The 17911-nt window shown below is 47.2% G+C and overlaps 1 protein-coding gene across 5 annotated transcripts in view; it reads left to right on the forward strand.

Moving 5' to 3' along the window:
• Positions 1-17554, forward strand: part of ltbp1 (latent transforming growth factor beta binding protein 1) — a 69752-nt gene extending 52198 nt beyond the window's left edge. For all 5 annotated transcript variants that reach the window (XM_079729688.1, XM_079729690.1, XM_079729689.1 and 2 more), the window contains 18 exons: positions 140-265; positions 535-660; positions 1646-1771; positions 3851-3970; positions 4756-4875; positions 5267-5389; positions 6512-6637; positions 6942-7070; positions 8138-8266; positions 9705-9842; positions 10131-10292; positions 10920-11009; positions 11669-11797; positions 13185-13325; positions 13782-13973; positions 15478-15696; positions 16611-16760; positions 17178-17554. In XM_079729688.1, the coding sequence (XP_079585814.1) occupies positions 140-265; positions 535-660; positions 1646-1771; positions 3851-3970; positions 4756-4875; positions 5267-5389; positions 6512-6637; positions 6942-7070; positions 8138-8266; positions 9705-9842; positions 10131-10292; positions 10920-11009; positions 11669-11797; positions 13185-13325; positions 13782-13973; positions 15478-15696; positions 16611-16760; positions 17178-17401 (2570 nt within the window). In that variant the 3' untranslated portion in view covers positions 17402-17554. The remainder of the gene's footprint in view (positions 1-139; positions 266-534; positions 661-1645; positions 1772-3850; positions 3971-4755; positions 4876-5266; positions 5390-6511; positions 6638-6941; positions 7071-8137; positions 8267-9704; positions 9843-10130; positions 10293-10919; positions 11010-11668; positions 11798-13184; positions 13326-13781; positions 13974-15477; positions 15697-16610; positions 16761-17177) is intronic.
• Positions 17555-17911: the final 357 nt, after the last annotated feature.

A 17911-nucleotide genomic window follows, 5' to 3' on the forward strand; every position in this document is an offset into this window, starting at 1 on the left:
TTTCGAAAGATAATGTAGTCCAAAAAAAAAAAAAGATGAGATTTTTTGTCTGGAAGCCCCACAGCCCTATAGCCACTAAATCAGTGGGTCCTTAAACCATGCATTGATTGAATTGAATGACCATTGTTTTGTGGTCCAGAGGTGAACGAGTGTGTGGTGAGCCCTCGTATCTGCGGCAAGGGCATCTGCTACAACCTGGTGGAAGGCTACACCTGCCACTGCAACGAGGGCCACCGCCTGGACATCATCCGCACCACCTGCGTAGGTAAGTTGGTCGCTCCGAAACCTCACTCATTCACCTGCCATATCAATACATGATGTCCCTCCCCACGTGAAGTGGTGGAGGGATGATTTTGTCCAGGATGTGATGTAATTGGGGGGTCTTTTTTGACCAGTCCCCAACCCCACCTGTGTAAAATTGGAGGCCCAAAGGTCAAATTGATTTTGAAGTCATATTTGTACTGCTGGAAAATCAAAGAGATTTTTATTGAGATTGTGGGTTATTTGTTTCTGTGTTTGTGAATGTATGTCCAGATATAGATGAGTGCGTGGAGAATCCCTCTCTGTGCTCCAGGGGGCGCTGTAGGAACACACCTGGCAGCTTCCTGTGTGTCTGCCAATCAGGCTTCACCACCGACGAGGAGGGCACCGCCTGCATCGGTACACAAACACACGAACAAACATACATACAAAAAGCTGCTAGACACCATGTGATTCCTACTAAACTATTTTAGTGGCGATCGGCGGGACCATTACTGTCCAAGACAGTGTGTTGACGTGCAATAGGAACACCTCCCCCCCACAACGCCCCTTTACTCCCCACACACAGCCAGAGAATCGCCAGTGGAGGGGAGACATGAGAACATTTGATTGTTTCTCCAGGAACCACGAGACAAAATATGTATTTATGGCATTGAAAGATAAAATAACAAAGTTTTATTTATGATTTCCCTGGTTATCTGTTTCCACTTTTATCAGATTTATATTCAGGCGTGTATGCTGGGATGTTATCTATTATTAAGACTAGCGGCTCATCATGCTGAGGTGAGGATGGAGGAATATTCCGATATGTTATGAAATATTTAAACCACGTCGCTGCTCCAGCAGGTCAACGAAAAAGCCAACCAAACTAAACTTTCGGGGCAGCAGACTTTTTTTAACCTTTGACCCCGCCTGCGCTTAGCATCAGGAAAGAGAGAACTCAGTCGTAAAACAGTTTGTAAAATACAAACAGCCAACAATAATTCCAAGGAATTACTTTGTGTTCCATGTGTTTCACATCTGGAATGAGATGAATGCTTTTCACTTATCACTCCGGTTGTTCCAGTAAACTTTTGCAATGCCCGGGCGTTCCAGAATGATGTGTAATCTCTGCGGTGTAGAATTCGAAACTAGTGCTCATAACACAGGAAATGCGGTTAACTTCTGTAGGATTCTCTTCATCACTCAGGTTGTCCCGACACGAAAGATAAAAAAAGGATAAAACTATGTAGAGTAGAGAATATATCCATCTACACAATATGAGTAGCAACAATCAAAATGTTTTTTGTTTTTTTAAGTCATGTAGATGTAAGTGTTCACCCATCAGTATTTGTAGCTTTCTATGTAAGCGCGGTATGACAGTGTGTGACCTGTCTGTATTCAGACGTGGACGAGTGCCAGACGCCCAGCCTGTGTCCGGACGGGGAGACCTGCTTCAACACCCCAGGGTCCTTCTTCTGCCGGGGCTGTGAGCGAGGGTTCAGACTCACCTCCACTGGAGCCTGTACAGGTACTGCACCAGAGCCATCCCGTTATCACACTTAGGCAGGAGCCTGACAAATACAGTTCAACAGTATAAATTTTATTATTATTTGTAATAATTATATTATAATAGTTATAATAATATAATTAATAGTAGTGGAACACATAGTGATAGAAGTCTGGCTACCAATGTATTTTATAGTTATTGATATGCGACTACTTCAATTACGATTAGTAGAAGCAGTAATAGAAGTACGATTGTTGTATTGGAATAGCTCTTTCTGACTGGTTTCTGACTGGTTGGCACCTATTTGTTATAATCATTAACTTGGTTCTGGTTTATGTTTAGTTTAGTTTAGGGTATAGTTTCGTGTATTTTCAGTATTAGTGTATGTCTTAACGTTAGGGTTTAGCTAAGTTAAAAAACAATTCTCCGGTGGAGACATGAATCTGTATTAAAATTGGGTAATATATGTAGTCGAATAGTAACATACATTTCTAATTTGGTGACTTCTTGACCGAGAAAAAGCAGACAGTGACTTTTTGGCGCTTGTGGATTGAAGACGACAATCAGCGTTCACTCCCTGAGGGACGTAACGCAACAGCCAATCAGCGTTCACTCCCTGAGGGACGTAACATAACAGCCAATCAGCGTTCACTCCCTGAGGGACGTAACATAACAGCCAATCAGCGTTCACTCCCTGAGGGACGTAACATAACAGCCAATCAGCGTTCACTCCCTGAGGGACGTAACATAACAGCCAATCAGCGTTCACTCCCTGAGGGACGTAACATAACAGCCAATCAGCATTCACTCCCTGAGGGACGTAGCATAACAGCCAATCAGCGTTCACTCCCTGAGGGACGTAACATAACAGCCAATCAGCGTTCACTCCCTGAGAGACGTAACATAACAGCCAATCAGCATTCACTTCCTGAGGGACGTAACATAACAGCCAATCAGCGTTCACTCCCAGAGGGACGTAACATAACAGCCAATCAGCGTTCACTCCTTGCAGTCCAGAGGGAACTTCAGCATGGAGGATAAGTTATTGTTGCCGTTTGCGGACTCCCGGAGCTCTTTATCTAAATAATATAAAAAAAATTTAGGTATCTTTATAATATAATATTATATCACTGCCAAAAGCTGTGTGCACCTCCAGATGATATTATGAATGAAAGACTGTGTCGGGTTCTCAGACGTCTCTGGTACTTCCACAACTAGTAAAGACTCGTAGTGGGGGTTATCTCGGCCAGAGTCCTGCACGGGTTGGGGTACCCGATGGGTGACCCGCACAATTTGGATGAAACGGGTGAAAAATAATACTGTGTCGGACATGGGTGCGGGTCGGGTCGGATGCCTGAAGAGCACGGGTCGGTCTCGGGTTTTGCGAGTGCGAGTGAGACTTCTCCGGTGCTGGATATGTTTTTCAGGAGCAGAGGAGTCAACGGAAACCGTCCACAGTGGATGGTGTGCTCTTTTTGCACAGCAATCTAAAGCACCACGCCAAACACTAGATAGTGTAATTCCCCGGCGTTCCATCTAATGTTTTCCTTCGGGTGCGGGTCCATACCTTAGTGCAAATTCACAACGGTGTACTCTCTATACCGTTTATACCATACACCCCTAAGTCCCACCCACTGGCACTGATCTGTAATGTGATTGTAGTTTTTTAGAGCCCCCCCACTCTTACACTTCCTGCTTTAAATTACGCAAAAATCGTAATTTTACGTCATTTAAAGCAAGAAGTGTCAGAGGTACGTAGATATGGATCTCTTCCGTCTCAGGCGAAAAAAATATGACTGGGTTTCTAACGATACAAAGCATAATGCAAATGGGTGAAGTGTTGAGTTTAGCTTAGTGGTTAGTTTCTTGTTTTTTCTTGTTTAGATCAGTGTTTTGGTAAGTGTTTACTTTGGTGTTTAGCTTAGTGTTAAGATGAGTGTGCTGGCTTTAGGTTCACTTAAGAATTTTCCAAAATCACTCAAGCATAGCAAAAAAACTTTTAGCAGGGAACACTATGCACTCATTATAGCCTGTTACACAAGCTGGAGTAAATAACATCAGCGTGTTTGACACAGCCTTCCCCTCCTGTTTCCTCACCAGATATTGACGAGTGTGTGAACCGGACAATCTGTCCGTCGGGGATCTGCTTCAACATGCAGGGATCCTACAGGTGTGGCACCTGCCAGCCAGGCCTACACGGCCGGGGGGGGCAGTGCGAGGGTAGGTGGCCCCAGCAGTGTTTTTGTGTGTGTGTTTGTGTGTGTGTGTGTGTGTGTGTCTTCTCTAATGTCTTTCAGTAGTGAGGATCAATTCATATTACACATGGGGTGAAGTGGAGGAGGAGGATGATCAGTGAGAGAGGAGAGGAGTGAGAGGAAGAGGAGGAGGAGGGAGTAGAGGGAGGAGAAGGAGGAGGGGGAGAGGAGGTTGGAGGACGATGAGGAGGAGAGGAGTGAGAGGATGAAGAGGACAAGAGAGTGGAGGGAGAAGGAGGAAGAGAGGGAGGAGAAGGGGGATGAAGAGGGTGGAGTGGGGAGGAGAGAGGAGGGAGGCGGAGGAGGGCAAAGCCACACTAGGGTGGTGGCGAGCGGATGATGGTGGTGACAAGAGGAAGTAGTTAGGCCAGGCATCGTGGCCCACACCGCCGTTTATAGGAGCACCTAACCACTCCTGCAGATGTGGAGGGTGACTGGGGCGGGCCCAAAGAAATCACACTTTCTTAGGCCGTGTGTGTGTGTGTGTGTGTGTGTGTGTGTGTGTGTGTGTGTGTCTGACCCTTGTGTCAAGAATTATTCCAGATGCCTGCTCGTACCAGGCACACGTCTTGTAAATATGACCAAATATTTCCCAGCTCTGCTCAAAATACTTCCCTTCCTGTTGTTCACCACATCATCTAACCGATTGCTTCCTGTGTGCCATCCTCATCCTCTCACACACACAAACACACACACACACACACACACACACACACACACGCACACGCACACGCACACACACACACACAGATATCAACGAGTGTCTGGACCCCCGGACCTGCTCCAACGGTGTCTGTACCAACTCTGAGGGTTCCTTCTCCTGCGCCTGCTACGAGGGCTTCCAGAGCCTCCAGGGGAAATCCTGCCAAGGTTGGTCTTCCTCTCACCCAGTGACTATTCATACCCCCTCAGTAGGTTCCAGGTGAGGTCCACGCAAAGCTTCCCAGAAGTTTACCATTTAAGACGTTTCTGAGGTTCTAGGATGAGAAGGTGTCTCTAACCTGATGTTCTTCACGAGGCACATGTTGAAAGTGCTCCACCTTCTACGCGGTTCTGAGGTTCTTCCTCCTCTTCTCCAGACGTAGATGAGTACCAGAATGAGAAGGTGTTTCTAACCTTTCTAGTAAAGACGGTACTTCGCGATGGCGATGTTCCTTAACTCATCGTGGGGAATATTGTTCCGAGTTTTGCCGTATGAATAGATTTCTCTAAGGTTCTCATCGCCCCAGATGCTGCTAAGGCTCTCCTTGGTGTTCTCCAGATGTGGATGAGTGCCAGGACGGGAGGGTGTGCACCAGGGGCCACTGCCGGAACACCCTGGGCTCCTTCATCTGTAGCTGTGACCCCGGCTTCACAGCCTCCCCCAGCGGGGACAACTGTGATGGTGCGTCACACGCAAACGCACGCACACACAGGCGTCCATGCACACGCAGGCATGCACACGCACACGGCCCGTGCAAGCGCGCACAGCTGCGGATTCACGTGCGCACTCGTGCCTACGCACGCACAGAGCTAAACACCCACACAAACATTCAAGACGGCGCTTTCGTGGCGTGTTGAGCAAGGTGCATGATTCATATAATTCAAGACATGTATCCGGATGACGTTTGTGACATCACCTCTCCCCCCCGTCGCCCCGTCTGTCTGCGGGCCAGATGTGGAGGTCGGTTACCGATTCACAAGAGGACACACGCACTCGTGGTTTTATGGCGTCCATTAAACTCTGACAGCACACATTGTTTGTAATTACGAAACTAAATTCGACCAGCGGTTTCAACACTGTGCCACGCACAGGATCCCTGCCCCGCCACAAAATATAGCCACCGCTACGCGCTTCCATGGCACTCCGCGTTGCCGTGGCGTTACGCGTTGCCGGGGCGTTACGCGTTGCCGTGGCGCTACGCGTTGCCGTGACGCTACGTGTTGCCGTGACGCTACGTGTTGCCGTGATGCTACATGTTGCTGTGGCCCTACCTGTTGCCGTGGCGCTACCTTTTACTGTGTCTCTGTGTTGATGTATGTGTGCGTGTGTTTGTTACTGCGTGCATGTGGGTGTTGCTGTTTGCACGTGTTTCTGTATGGGTGCATGTGTTTGGAGTTTAATGCATCAATGTAGTGGGTGGTAGACGAGTATGAGTGTGTACGTGTTTATCTATGGTTTAGGATCTATGTGTTATATGTCATCTTTGCCTAAATGTATCCGCTCAGCATTTACTACCATGTCTGCTATATGTGTTTGTGTATTGAAAGTTTGTTTATTTATGGTCATCTATGTGCTCATGTCAGTGTATGCATCTGTATGTGTTTATGAATTTACATCTTCATGTTCATTAGTTCTGGTTCTATATATAACACATATTTGTATATATAACACATATTCTCTTCATGATATTTACATTATATTTGATACGGTATGATACTTACATCACTGAGTGTGTGTGTGTGTGTGTGTGTGTGTGTGTGTGTGTGTGGGGGTGGGGGGGGGGGGTGTGCGCTTTGCATCTAGATGTGGATGAGTGTGTGGAGCAGGAGGGAGTGTGTGAGGGTGTGGGCGGGTGTGTGAACGACGTGGGCTCCTACCACTGCTCCTGTCCCTTGGGATACCTGCAGATGAACTCCACCAGCTGTCTGGGTGAGGAACCTGTGCTTTGGCTTTGACATTCAATTGGTTAAAACATGTTCATACTTGTACATAGCTAAGGGGTTATGCAAAAAACAAAGTGACATTCTGAAACATGTAGGACTGTAGTTGACACTCTCTCTCCCTCTCTCTCCTTCACTTTTTCTCTATCTCTTCCTTTCTGTCTATTCATGTCTCTACCTCTCTCAAATTCGCTCTCTATGTACCCCTCTATGTGTCTCTCCTCTCTCGCTCTCTCTCTCTACCTCTCTCTCTCTCTCTCTCTCTCTCTCTCTACCTCTCTCACTCTCTCCAGATGTGAATGAGTGTGTGGACGAGCCGCACCTGTGTGCCCCCAACAGTGTGTGTGTGAACACAGAGGGATCGTACCAGTGTGTGTGTGACATTGGCTTCGAGCTGAACCCCAACACAGACACATGCGATGGTGAGGTGCACACGCACACACACACACACGCATACACATGCATGAAATGTTTAACGCTTCAAAGTGTTAAACTCTTCAAAGTCTAGTATAACCTGGATCATGAAAAAAGAAAGAAAGATATTAAGAAAGGGCAAATAAGACATTGAGAAATAAAGAAAGAGAGACAGAAACAGATAAAGAAGGAAGGAAGCAAGGATTGAAGGCAAGAAGGACCAAAGAGTCTAGACTAGAAGGGTCTTCATTCTGTTCTGAGTTGGGATTTATGGATGTTATTGGGGATCTGTGTGTGTCTGTATCTGTGTTTGTGTCTGTGTCTGTGTTCACACAGATGGCTTTCTTTGGTGATATATGTTTATATCTCGCCAATCTGAATTTGTTAGCTTTTTCTTGTATGTGTGTGTGTTTGTCTGTGGGTGTGGGTGTGGGTGTGTGTGTGTGTGTGGGTGTGTGTGTGTGTGTGTGTGTGCGTGAAAGAGAGAGAAAGTGAGTGTTGTTTTATCTCCTGTTCCGCATCTGTTCTGCTTCTATTACCGCTGGCGTTAACCTGGCATTCTGTCACTCTCGTCTGTCACCTTGGATTACCACCTTGCCTTTCATTTCCTTTCTCGCATGTCATTTCTTGTCACCCTCCTGAAAAGTGACGAACAGCAAACTGAATAGATGCTTATTGTGTGTGTGTGTGTGTGTGTGTGTGTGTGTGTGTGTGTATTTCTCATTTTATGCATGTGAATTTATGGATGCATGCGATTGCTGTGAGGCAGAGATACAGAAACCAACCAGGACAGGATGTGGTTAATTTAATTGCTGATAGCTGTTCTGAATGGGGCAGTAATGATCAGGAAACACTTGACCAACATGTAGTGTGCATGGGAGGATGAATGTTTTACTGCCGGTCTAAAGTGTCTGGGTTCAAACCCCAATATCCACGTCTAACCTGTGAGGCAAGCTACCCTTGAGCAACCTCCTCCCTGAATACACTGTAAGTCGCCTTAGAAGAAAAGTCCTGCTAAACGACATGTACCTGGTCAGTATTGAGCGCAATAACCCCCTATGTTGTGTGTCCACAGACGTGGATGAGTGTGCTGCTCTAGAGTCCCCCTGCGGTTACCACGGCTTCTGTGAGAACATGGAGGGCCGCTACAGGTGTGCCTGTGACCAGGGCTACCAGGAGGTCCAGGATGGCCGCTACTGTGAAGGTGGGTAGCGTGGTCCACCTGAAGGCCCAACTAGATTCATGTCTAGGACATAGGACATAGAGACCTCGGGCCTAGTCCCTCTTTGACCTAGAGACCTTGGCGGAAGTTCCGTTTGAGATAAAAGCTTCCCGTTTGTCTGCGGCACAGCAGAGAGGCGGTTCTTTAACCCATGGTGGTCCATGCTGGTTCTGGTCTGTGTAGTTTCCTTCCAGAAGGTTATTTAACCCTGTGTTCCATGCTGGTCCTGGTCTGTGTAGTTTCCTTCCAGAAGGTTATTTAACCCTGTGTTCCATGCTGGTCCTGATCTGTGTAGTTTTCTTCCAGAAGGTTCTTTAACCCTGTGTTCCATGCTGGTCCTGGTCTGTGTAGTTTTCTTCCAGAAGGTTCTTTAACCCTGTGTTCCATGCTGGTGCTGGTCTGTGTAGTTTTCTTCCAGAAGGTTCTTTAACCCTGTGTTCCATGCTGGTCCTGGTCTGTGTAGTTTTCTTCCAGAAGGTTCTTTAACCCTGTGTTCCATGCTGGTGCTGGTCTGTGTAGTTTCCTTCCAGAAGGTTATTTTACCGTCTTCCACAAGTCACATATTGACACGCACATGCACACACACACACACACACACACGCACACAAACACAAACAGAGTCACAAATATGTTGTAAACATATTCGGGTCTGAGCTCAGAGATACTGCTTTGGCTAACCAAGATTTATGTTCCAACACATGCACACCAGGATGCGAATGAAACGCGTATCACATACACAAACACACACACACACACCCACACAAACACACACACACACACACACACACACACACACACACACACACACACACAAAAGCCCACATTAATCACTGTCGTAAGATGTGTTGTAAAATGTGCAGGTCCATATTCACTGGTGTGTGTGTCTGTATGTGCGCACATGCATATGTGTGTTCATGTCTGGAAAACATACAAAAAAATGCATACACACACACTGTGCATGCGTTTTTCTTTTCGTTTAGAATTATTGCAGTTTTTGTGAAGCCCATCATCTCTCCTTCTCCTCCCCTCTTTCTATCCTCTCCTCCTCTCCTTCACTGTCCTCTCCTCCTCTTCTTCTCCACCTCTCTTTCTCTCCTCCTCTCTATCCTCTACTCCTCTCCTTCCCCTCCTCTCCCCCTCTCCTCCTCTTCATCCTCTCCATCACCCCTATTCTCGTTGTTTCCTCACGTTTTCCTTCTTGGCATAAAATGCTGCATCCCATGTGTGGCTGTTTGTGTACAAATACTGCGTCACATTGTGTCCTAACGACGCGCTCCGAACCGCTGGCCGTCGTTTATCTCCCTCTATCTCTTGCTCTCTCTCTTTCCCCCTCTATCTTTGTTCTTATCCAGGTTAATCACAACACACAATGACGCGACGACCCGTGTAATATCCTCCCCCCCCCCCTCTCTCCCTCCAGATGTGAACGAGTGTGAGCTGCTCAGCGCTGTGTGCGGAGAGGCGCTCTGCGAGAACGTCGAGGGAACCTTCCTCTGCATGTGTCCCGAAGGACAAGATTACAACACCATGAACGCCACGTGCAGCCCAATGGCCACAGGTGAGACCACTGACTCACCTGTCTTTAGCCGCCTTTACCTGTCTAAACCCGTCCACACCTGTCTAGACCTATCCTCGCTTGTTTTCTTCATCCCAATCCTGCCATCCCAATCCCATCCCAACCTCTGTTTGCATCCGGTCACAGTCAACGCACAGATTGTGTGTATTTGTGTGTGTGTGTGTGTGTGTGTGTGTGTGTGTGTGTGTGTGTCTATGCACTTGTCTCATTGCGTGTGTCTGTATGTGAGGTAACCTAACTCCGTCCCCTGTATGTCCGTCCGGGTCACAGAGCCCACGGTGGAGCGTAAGGAGTGCTACTACCGCCTGAACGATGAGAACCTGTGTGAGAGCGTGCTGACCAGTCATGTGACCCTGGAGGAGTGCTGCTGCACGCTGGGGGCCGGCTGGGGGGACAACTGTGAGGTCCACCCCTGTCCCGTCAACGGAACCGGTGAGGAGTCGTCCTCATTCACACTCAGTATAGTATGATCTATGGGTGGGGCTGCAGTGGACGTGTTTCACAGCCAACCGAAATATCGTGTCCGTTTAACCAGACCAGGTTTACCACTTAATAAGCACATTCAATATTATCTATAACCCAGTGTCTCTCCTTCCTTATGGTGTCAGACTAGTATATCCAGTTAAAAATATATAGGATATAGGACACATTATATCCTATATGAACCTGTACACTGCTGTTCTCAGACCAGTTGAACTGTTGAATAAACACATTGTAACCTGTATGAACCAGTTCACTGCTGTTTTAGACCAGTTGAACTGTTAAATAAACACACTGTTACCTGTATGAACCAGTTCACTGCTGTTTAAGACCAGTTGAACTGTTAAATAAACACACTGTAACCTATATGAACCAGTTCACTGCTGTTTAAGACCAGTTGAACTGTTAAATAAACACACTGTAACCTATATGAACCAGTACACTGCTGTTTTAGACCAGTTGAACTGTTAAACAAACACATTGTAAACTATATGAACCTGTACCCTGCTGTTTTCAGACCAGTTTAACCAGTTGATAACTCATTGTAACCAACATGAACCTGTACCCTGCTGTTCTCAGACCAGTTTAACCATCTGTGCCCGTCGGGGCGAGGGGTCATTCCACATGGGGAGCCAGTATTCGGAGAGCCCACAGCAGACAGCTATAAAGGTAAATACATACTTACATATATATATATATAGACAGCTATAAAGGTATCGTACAAGACTCACTTCCTACATTTATTTTAATTTACATTTTTGTTTATGCTATTGAAAGCTTGGGGTTGGTTTAATTTCAAAGTGTTTTGACAAGATGTAGATCTATTTATCAATAAAAAAAACAAGTCAATTTCTAAGCTTATTAGATATCTTGAAGTTTATTCATGAGATGTTTCCTTCAGTCCCGACGGGACTTACGAGTGAGGCGTAAAACAATCAAAGCATACGATCTAAGTAACTACAAGCCAAGTGATATGCAATCAAGTTTCTAAACTACTCGATCAAGCTTAAATAGGAGTTTAGAGTAGCTGTAGGATTCAGAAAGCAACTCTAGTGGGATTCTCTCTCATTATTCTTGAGTGCTTAACAGCAACCTCTCTGTGATAGATATAGTACATCTTAGAAACGTGTGTGCATTTTACATGAACATGCTTTGTATTGCTGACATTTAGCAACATTTAGCAGGCAAAGCACTTGTAGAATGCTCTTTTTTGCATTTTTAATAGTCAAGTGCTTGACTGTTACATCTTAGAGCTGGAAATCTCAACAACAAGTGATTGGTAAAAGATGCACTTAGAACGTCTTCACTCCTCCCCCGTGTGCGTCTAGACGCTGACGAGTGTGCACTGTTCGGCCCGGAGGTGTGTAAGGGGGGCTTCTGCCTGGACACATTGGGCAGCTACGAGTGTTACTGCAAGACGGGACAGGACTACGACCTGGCCAAGCTGGAGTGCAGAGGTCAGCCATGGGTCTCTGTCTTCATATCGAAATATATTATGCGTTGATTCAATTGATTCGAATAAACTTCACCTTGTAAAGAAAGTTTGTAGATGTGAGTCCATAAAGTATGTAAATGTGAGTCTGTAAATTACGTAAATGTGTGTCTCTGAGTTTGTGTCTGTAAAAGTGTGTAAATGTACTCTTTAAGTGTGTGAGTGTGCGTCTGGGTGACGTCGGGTCATTGTGGTCCTCCATCTGTGAGCAACATGTACCGAAGCAGGCCATGATGCCATGTTACTGAAGGCCTCAAACCGCCGGTGGTAGGACCTGTGAGATCAACCTCAGGGCGGGCTGCCCTCAGCGGCCGGTGACCGCCACTCCATCACCGATGAGAGTGTATTTAAAATCCCTTAATGTAGGAAGCAAGCCTGGACCCATCTGGACGACCCGGCACACAGCTGGAGCCTAAAGGCTTTCCCCGTCGCTGCGGGTTTCAATGTGACACCAGATTTAGAAATACTATTACTATCTTTCTATTTACCACAAACCGCTCACCGGCGGAGCGGGGAAATTTCAAAATAATTTTTTGAGGTCCACTTGTCTCTGCCTGGGGATACCTGGCAACCACGTCAACCACGTCAATACCTGGCAACCACGTCAAATCGCATGTTATTTGTGTAGTAGTCCTTAATCACAAATCACAGTGGGGAGATGTTGCCAGGTTGGGGTTAAGGAATCAGTAATAGCAGCACAGGTTTCTGTAGGAGGAGGTGGGAAGGGTGTCGGAAGTAACAGGGTGCTGTGATGTAGGGTTGGGTTGCTCCTGAGTAACTCTCATGCACGGTTCTCGTGCACAGCTCTCGCACAGGGCTTTTGCACACGGCCCTCGTGGGTTTGAGGTGGGATACGCGTGGCTCCAGAGGTCAAAGTATAATTAAAAGCGCAACCGCCTCGGGTCCGTCCCAGGTCTGGCCCGGGTCTCGACCATATGTCCAGATGTTTTCCTTCGCTGGGAGGAGGGACATGTATTTCTGTTGAAGACCGGGCGTGTTTGAAATCTATCTTCAGCAGGTTTAGCCGCAATACGCTGGTCGGTTAAAGAAACCGAAACAAGTATGCATAAGAAATTAGCGTGTGTGAGAGGAAAAAAATATATGATTGTTTTGTCAATATTTAGCTGATATGTAATAACTTCAGCCAACTGAATGAATGTAACTCTTTCAGAGGATTGTGTATTTAAGTGTTTTACATTTAGAGTATGTGTGTGTCTCTTTGCCTGTGTTTATGTGTGTTTATGTTCCTCTGCTATCTACGTCTGTTCCTCTACTTCTTGTTGTGCTTCTAACATGTCTCCTCTCCTCCTTCTCCTCCCCTCTCCCCTCCCCTCCTCCTCTGCCTCCTCCAGACATCAATGAGTGTGAGGATGACTCGGTGTGTGTGGACGGGGAGTGTCTGAACACAGACGGTTCCTACATTTGTTTCTGCACACACCCCATGGTGCTGGACCCCCAGGGCAACCACTGCGTCTTCCCCCCGGACGTGGCTGGTAGGACCCACACGCTACATACACACTGCATACAAACTACATACACGCTACATACACGCTACATACATGCTACGTAGATACTACATACATGCTACATAGATACTACATCAATACTACATAGATACTACATACATACCACAAAGATACTACATATATACTACATACATACCACATAGATACTACATAGATACTACATACACACTACATACATACTACATAGATACCACATACATACTACATACATACTAGACCAACACTACATAGATACTACATACATACTACATACTGTAAATACTACATACTTATATAGTGTACATACTTATATACTATATAGTGTATGTACGTACTCTGTGTGTGTATATGTACGTGTGTGTGTGTGTGTGTGTGTACATATGTGCCCATGTGTGTGTACTTATGTGCCCTAATGGACATGTTCCCGTCTGCCGCCACATACAGAGCACCGTGACGCTAAGCAGATCGACTTCCAGGGCATCTGCTGGCAGGAAGTGACATCATCCATGACTTGCACGCGTCCCCTGAGCTCCACGGGCCCCTCCCCCACCAGGAGGACCACCTACACGGAGTGCTGCTGCCTGTACGGAGACGCTTGGGGCATGGACTGTGCCCTCTGCCCCCCCAAGAACACAGGTACACATTTCACCCGGGCCGGGACCTGCTGTCGGTGGACCTCTGCCACGATGTACACGACGTTAACCCCGAGGCGGAGCCACACTCACAGCGGTGACCTGGCGCGTAGCTACTCTTAAAAGGTCGAAACCCGTCTGCGATCAGACCCTCGAAAACCGTGCCGTCTGGTCGCGCTGGAGCATCTGTTCCCAATAGAATTGTCAAACAACAACTCCATTTGTTGTTTCGATTTGCAAAAGGGAATTTGCCGCGAGCGTGCCTGCCATGAGAATAAACAATGAAAATATCACCTTCTTCCCTTTCAATGTCAACGGTCACTGCAGAGTTTGTGGACAAAATCATTCTAATAAATGACATTGGTCACGGGTGTTTTAGCGACATCAGGAGCATGGTTAAGATGGTGTGATCACGGACCGGTATGGTCTGTGATCAAAGGAGCCTTTTTGGTTAATTAATGTTGGGAGGCCTCTCCGCCTCAACGGACTCCAGGTCCCAGGTCACTCGGCATCCCCATGCTACTCGACATCTACTCTTGTGCTAGCATCGGGCATTAACATACCTTGATTTGCTGCATCATTAAACGCAAATAACCTTCTGAGGCCAACCTGCCAGTGTCTCTTTAGTAAACAGGCTACACGGCTAACATCCGGTTATGCTTTTAGGAACTCTGGGGCTTAAACGTGGGTCTGAAGTACCATCTTGAGCCTCTGCTGTGTCGAGCATGTGTTTAGTCAAGTTGAAACATCCGCCTTTCTTAAGGTGAAGCTTCTCGCTAGCCAAACTATCTGCTCCTGCATGGCCGGAGGCGGCATTTCATTCGTTTAAATCCTGCCAGTGTTTCATTAGTTTAAATCCTGTCTAACACGGCTGGCATTTGGACGAAACCATCATCCCCTCATTAAGCCACAATGAGGTCATGTCCTGACGATCGTTTAACTCCGCTCTGGCTTTGCCTTGACATTCAGTCTTTGTAGAGGCGTCTCAGAACGGCCAAATTGTTGCACTTTTCTCTCTGCTCATATCCCTTCGTCCCGTCTCAACTTAGAACATTAAGTCTTCGCAGCGTTCCTAAAGGGTATTCAATCTCTTTCCCTCCTTTCCTTGTCTGTCTCAGAGTAAATTAGATTAGATAGGATAAGACTTTATTAACCCCGGGAGGGCAATTCAGGATGTCTTAATATATATTAATATTTAAATCTTTTAGATTTGCTGTTTTGTTCCACCTCTCTCTCTCTCTCTCTCTCGCTCTCCTTCTCTCTTTCTCTCTCCTCTCCTTCTCTCTTTCTCTCTCCTCGCTCTCTCTCTCTCTCTCTCTCTCTCTCTCTCTCGGAAGTTAGGGGTCAGATTCCAAAGAAGCAGAAATTGTGTTTCGGTATACCAACTATAAACTTTGATAAACTCATGCCCTACGGGCCGACGGGTTAACCAAATTCATCCTATTTCCCATCGGCCCCCCATCCCCTCCCTCCCCCCCCCCCCCCCCCCCCCCCCCTCCCCTCCCCAGAGGACTACGCCTCCATGTGTAACCTCCCCCTCAGCGGGGGGCGCCGGCCGTACGGGCGCGACGCCCTGGTGTCGGGGCCCGTGCACTCCTACGAGCCCCGGCCGGAGGAGGAGGAGGAGGCGTCGCGAGAGGACTACCCCTCCTCGCGGCTCTACTACGCCCCCCAGCCCGACCAGGACCAGGCCCTGATGCCCATGTACCACAGCGAGGATGAGGAGGGTGAGTGCCGTCCGCCGCCTTCGTCCTCCGGGGTTCAGTTCGCCTCCGGGGCCTCCGACGTCACCGCAGCGCTCCCTGTTACGGGAACGTCATGAGGTTTGAAGAAGCGGTCCGAGGGAGATTGGTGAGGTGGAGCAGCGTCAGGGCCTGAGGTGGTCTGATGGCGCCGTTCTGCTGGTGTTGACAGCGTCTCACCCTCTGAGGTCTAGATTTGTGTTGATCGTCGGTAAGACCCCCCCTCAGGGTGGGCTTGGTGGATATCACACTCTACACATCTGCCACACAGGGACACGCTCACTTTATACAGCAGTTAGTGACTTTACTGTTCAACTTGGGGGAAGTTCAGGTGAGCATTTTTTTAGTGGAGCTTGGTTTGGATTTCAATTTGGAGTGGGATCTTTTGTTGGTTCAGAAATAACAAGTGACATCCAAAATCTATACAGGCTGTGTGTGTGTGTGTGTGTGTGTGTGTGTGTGTGTGTGTGTGTGTGTGTGTGTGTGTGTGTGTGTGTGTGTGTGTGTTTTTCTGTGTTTTTATCTGTGTGTTAGTGTGTAAAATGGGTTTCTGGGATCCCTTGTGAAAGTGTTTTGCTGCCATCTGGTGGTGAATGCGGTTACTTCATGAAGTGGTCCAAACCCTTCTTCACCGGTTCCTTTCGACTGCTCCACTGTGACCGGCTGTCACAGTGGAGAGGTGGGGAGTTCACCTATCCATTAGAGACCAGGGGACCACAGTGGCTATGTTGGTACAAGAGCCATGTTAGGAATAATTGGACCAGCACACCTCAAGGTCTTAACGTCTCATCAGAAAGATAGGAGGGTCATCCCACTCCGGTCCTTCCCTCACCTCCACCTCCTCCTCCCCCTCCACCTCCTCCTCCTCCTCCACCTCCTCCTCCTCCTCCTCTCCGTAGACCCCTACAATGCGTTTGAGGGCCTCCGTGCGGAGGAGTGTGGGATCCTGAACGGCTGTGAGAACGGCCGCTGCGTGCGCGTGCAGGAGGGCTACACCTGCGACTGCTTCGACGGCTACACCCTGGACATGTCACGCATGGCCTGCATTGGTAAGCTGCTGCTGCATTATGGGTAGGATGCAGGGAGTAGTATGGTTTGAATAGTTATAGCACGATCATGTAATACAGTATTTAGAACAAGAGGTACCATGCGCGGATAGTAGAAGGGTGAATTACATAAGAACAAAAACTGATTCAGGGTTATAATAAAATTATCTCAAATGACCTCAACAGGTCCATGAAAACTGTTTGTGTTTAAGTAGTTTAAATACAACTTTATCCTCTTATTTTTTGTCAGTTCACAGTTTTGATCATGTGGCTCGCTCCCGCATTTTCTTTATCTGACCTCTGTTCGTAAATTCCCTCAATTATTTTGAAATTGCGTAGAATTTAGTTTTTTTAAAAACCTTTTTCTATGGATCTGTATTGATGGATTGTCTCTGGATCTGTTTGTATCGATCTCCCCAGATGTGAACGAGTGCTCGGAGCTCAACCGCCGCATGTCTCTGTGTAAAAACGCCAAGTGTATCAACACCCCGGGGTCCTACAGGTGTGTGTGTCTGCCGGGCTTCTCGCCCTCCGAGCGGCCGAACTACTGTGTGGCACGAGGCGCTAAAGATCCCACGGTCGCCATGGCAACGGTCACATCAACGGCCACGCCAACGGCCGCGTTAAGCAGAGGCCGGCAATGAGCGTAAATGGACACAAGGGGGCGACTAATACAAAGCAAAAAACAATAAACAGTACCGCCGCCAAACACACACACACAAACACACACACACACACACACACACACACACACACACACACACACAGAAGCAACGCCAATACACACACTTATTTAATCAAAGCCCATATAATCTGCACTGTATAAAATACACACTAAATGAAATAAACAGCAAAGAAATTTATTTTACTTGAGATGAAGATTCACCTTAACCTTCTACGTGGTGCCTTTGTCGGGAGAAATATGCAGCATTGTATAAAATGTATGTGTTGTTGTTTTGCTGTTGTTATTGTTTTCTGTGCCTTAAGTTTATTTTTTATCTTTTTGTAGAAGGAACTTTATGTGCGTGTTAAAAGTGTGTTTGTTTGTGTGTTTATGCTCTTGGAAGGTAGGGTGGGAGGGAGGGAGGGGGGATAGGCGTTTTGCTCTTTTTTAAACGCATCGACAAACCCTATGGACTCACTGGGGGATTACA

This window comes from Pollachius pollachius (genome assembly GCF_949987615.1).
Source record: "Pollachius pollachius genome assembly, chromosome: 2".
Classification (NCBI taxonomy): Eukaryota; Metazoa; Chordata; class Actinopteri; order Gadiformes; family Gadidae; genus Pollachius; species Pollachius pollachius.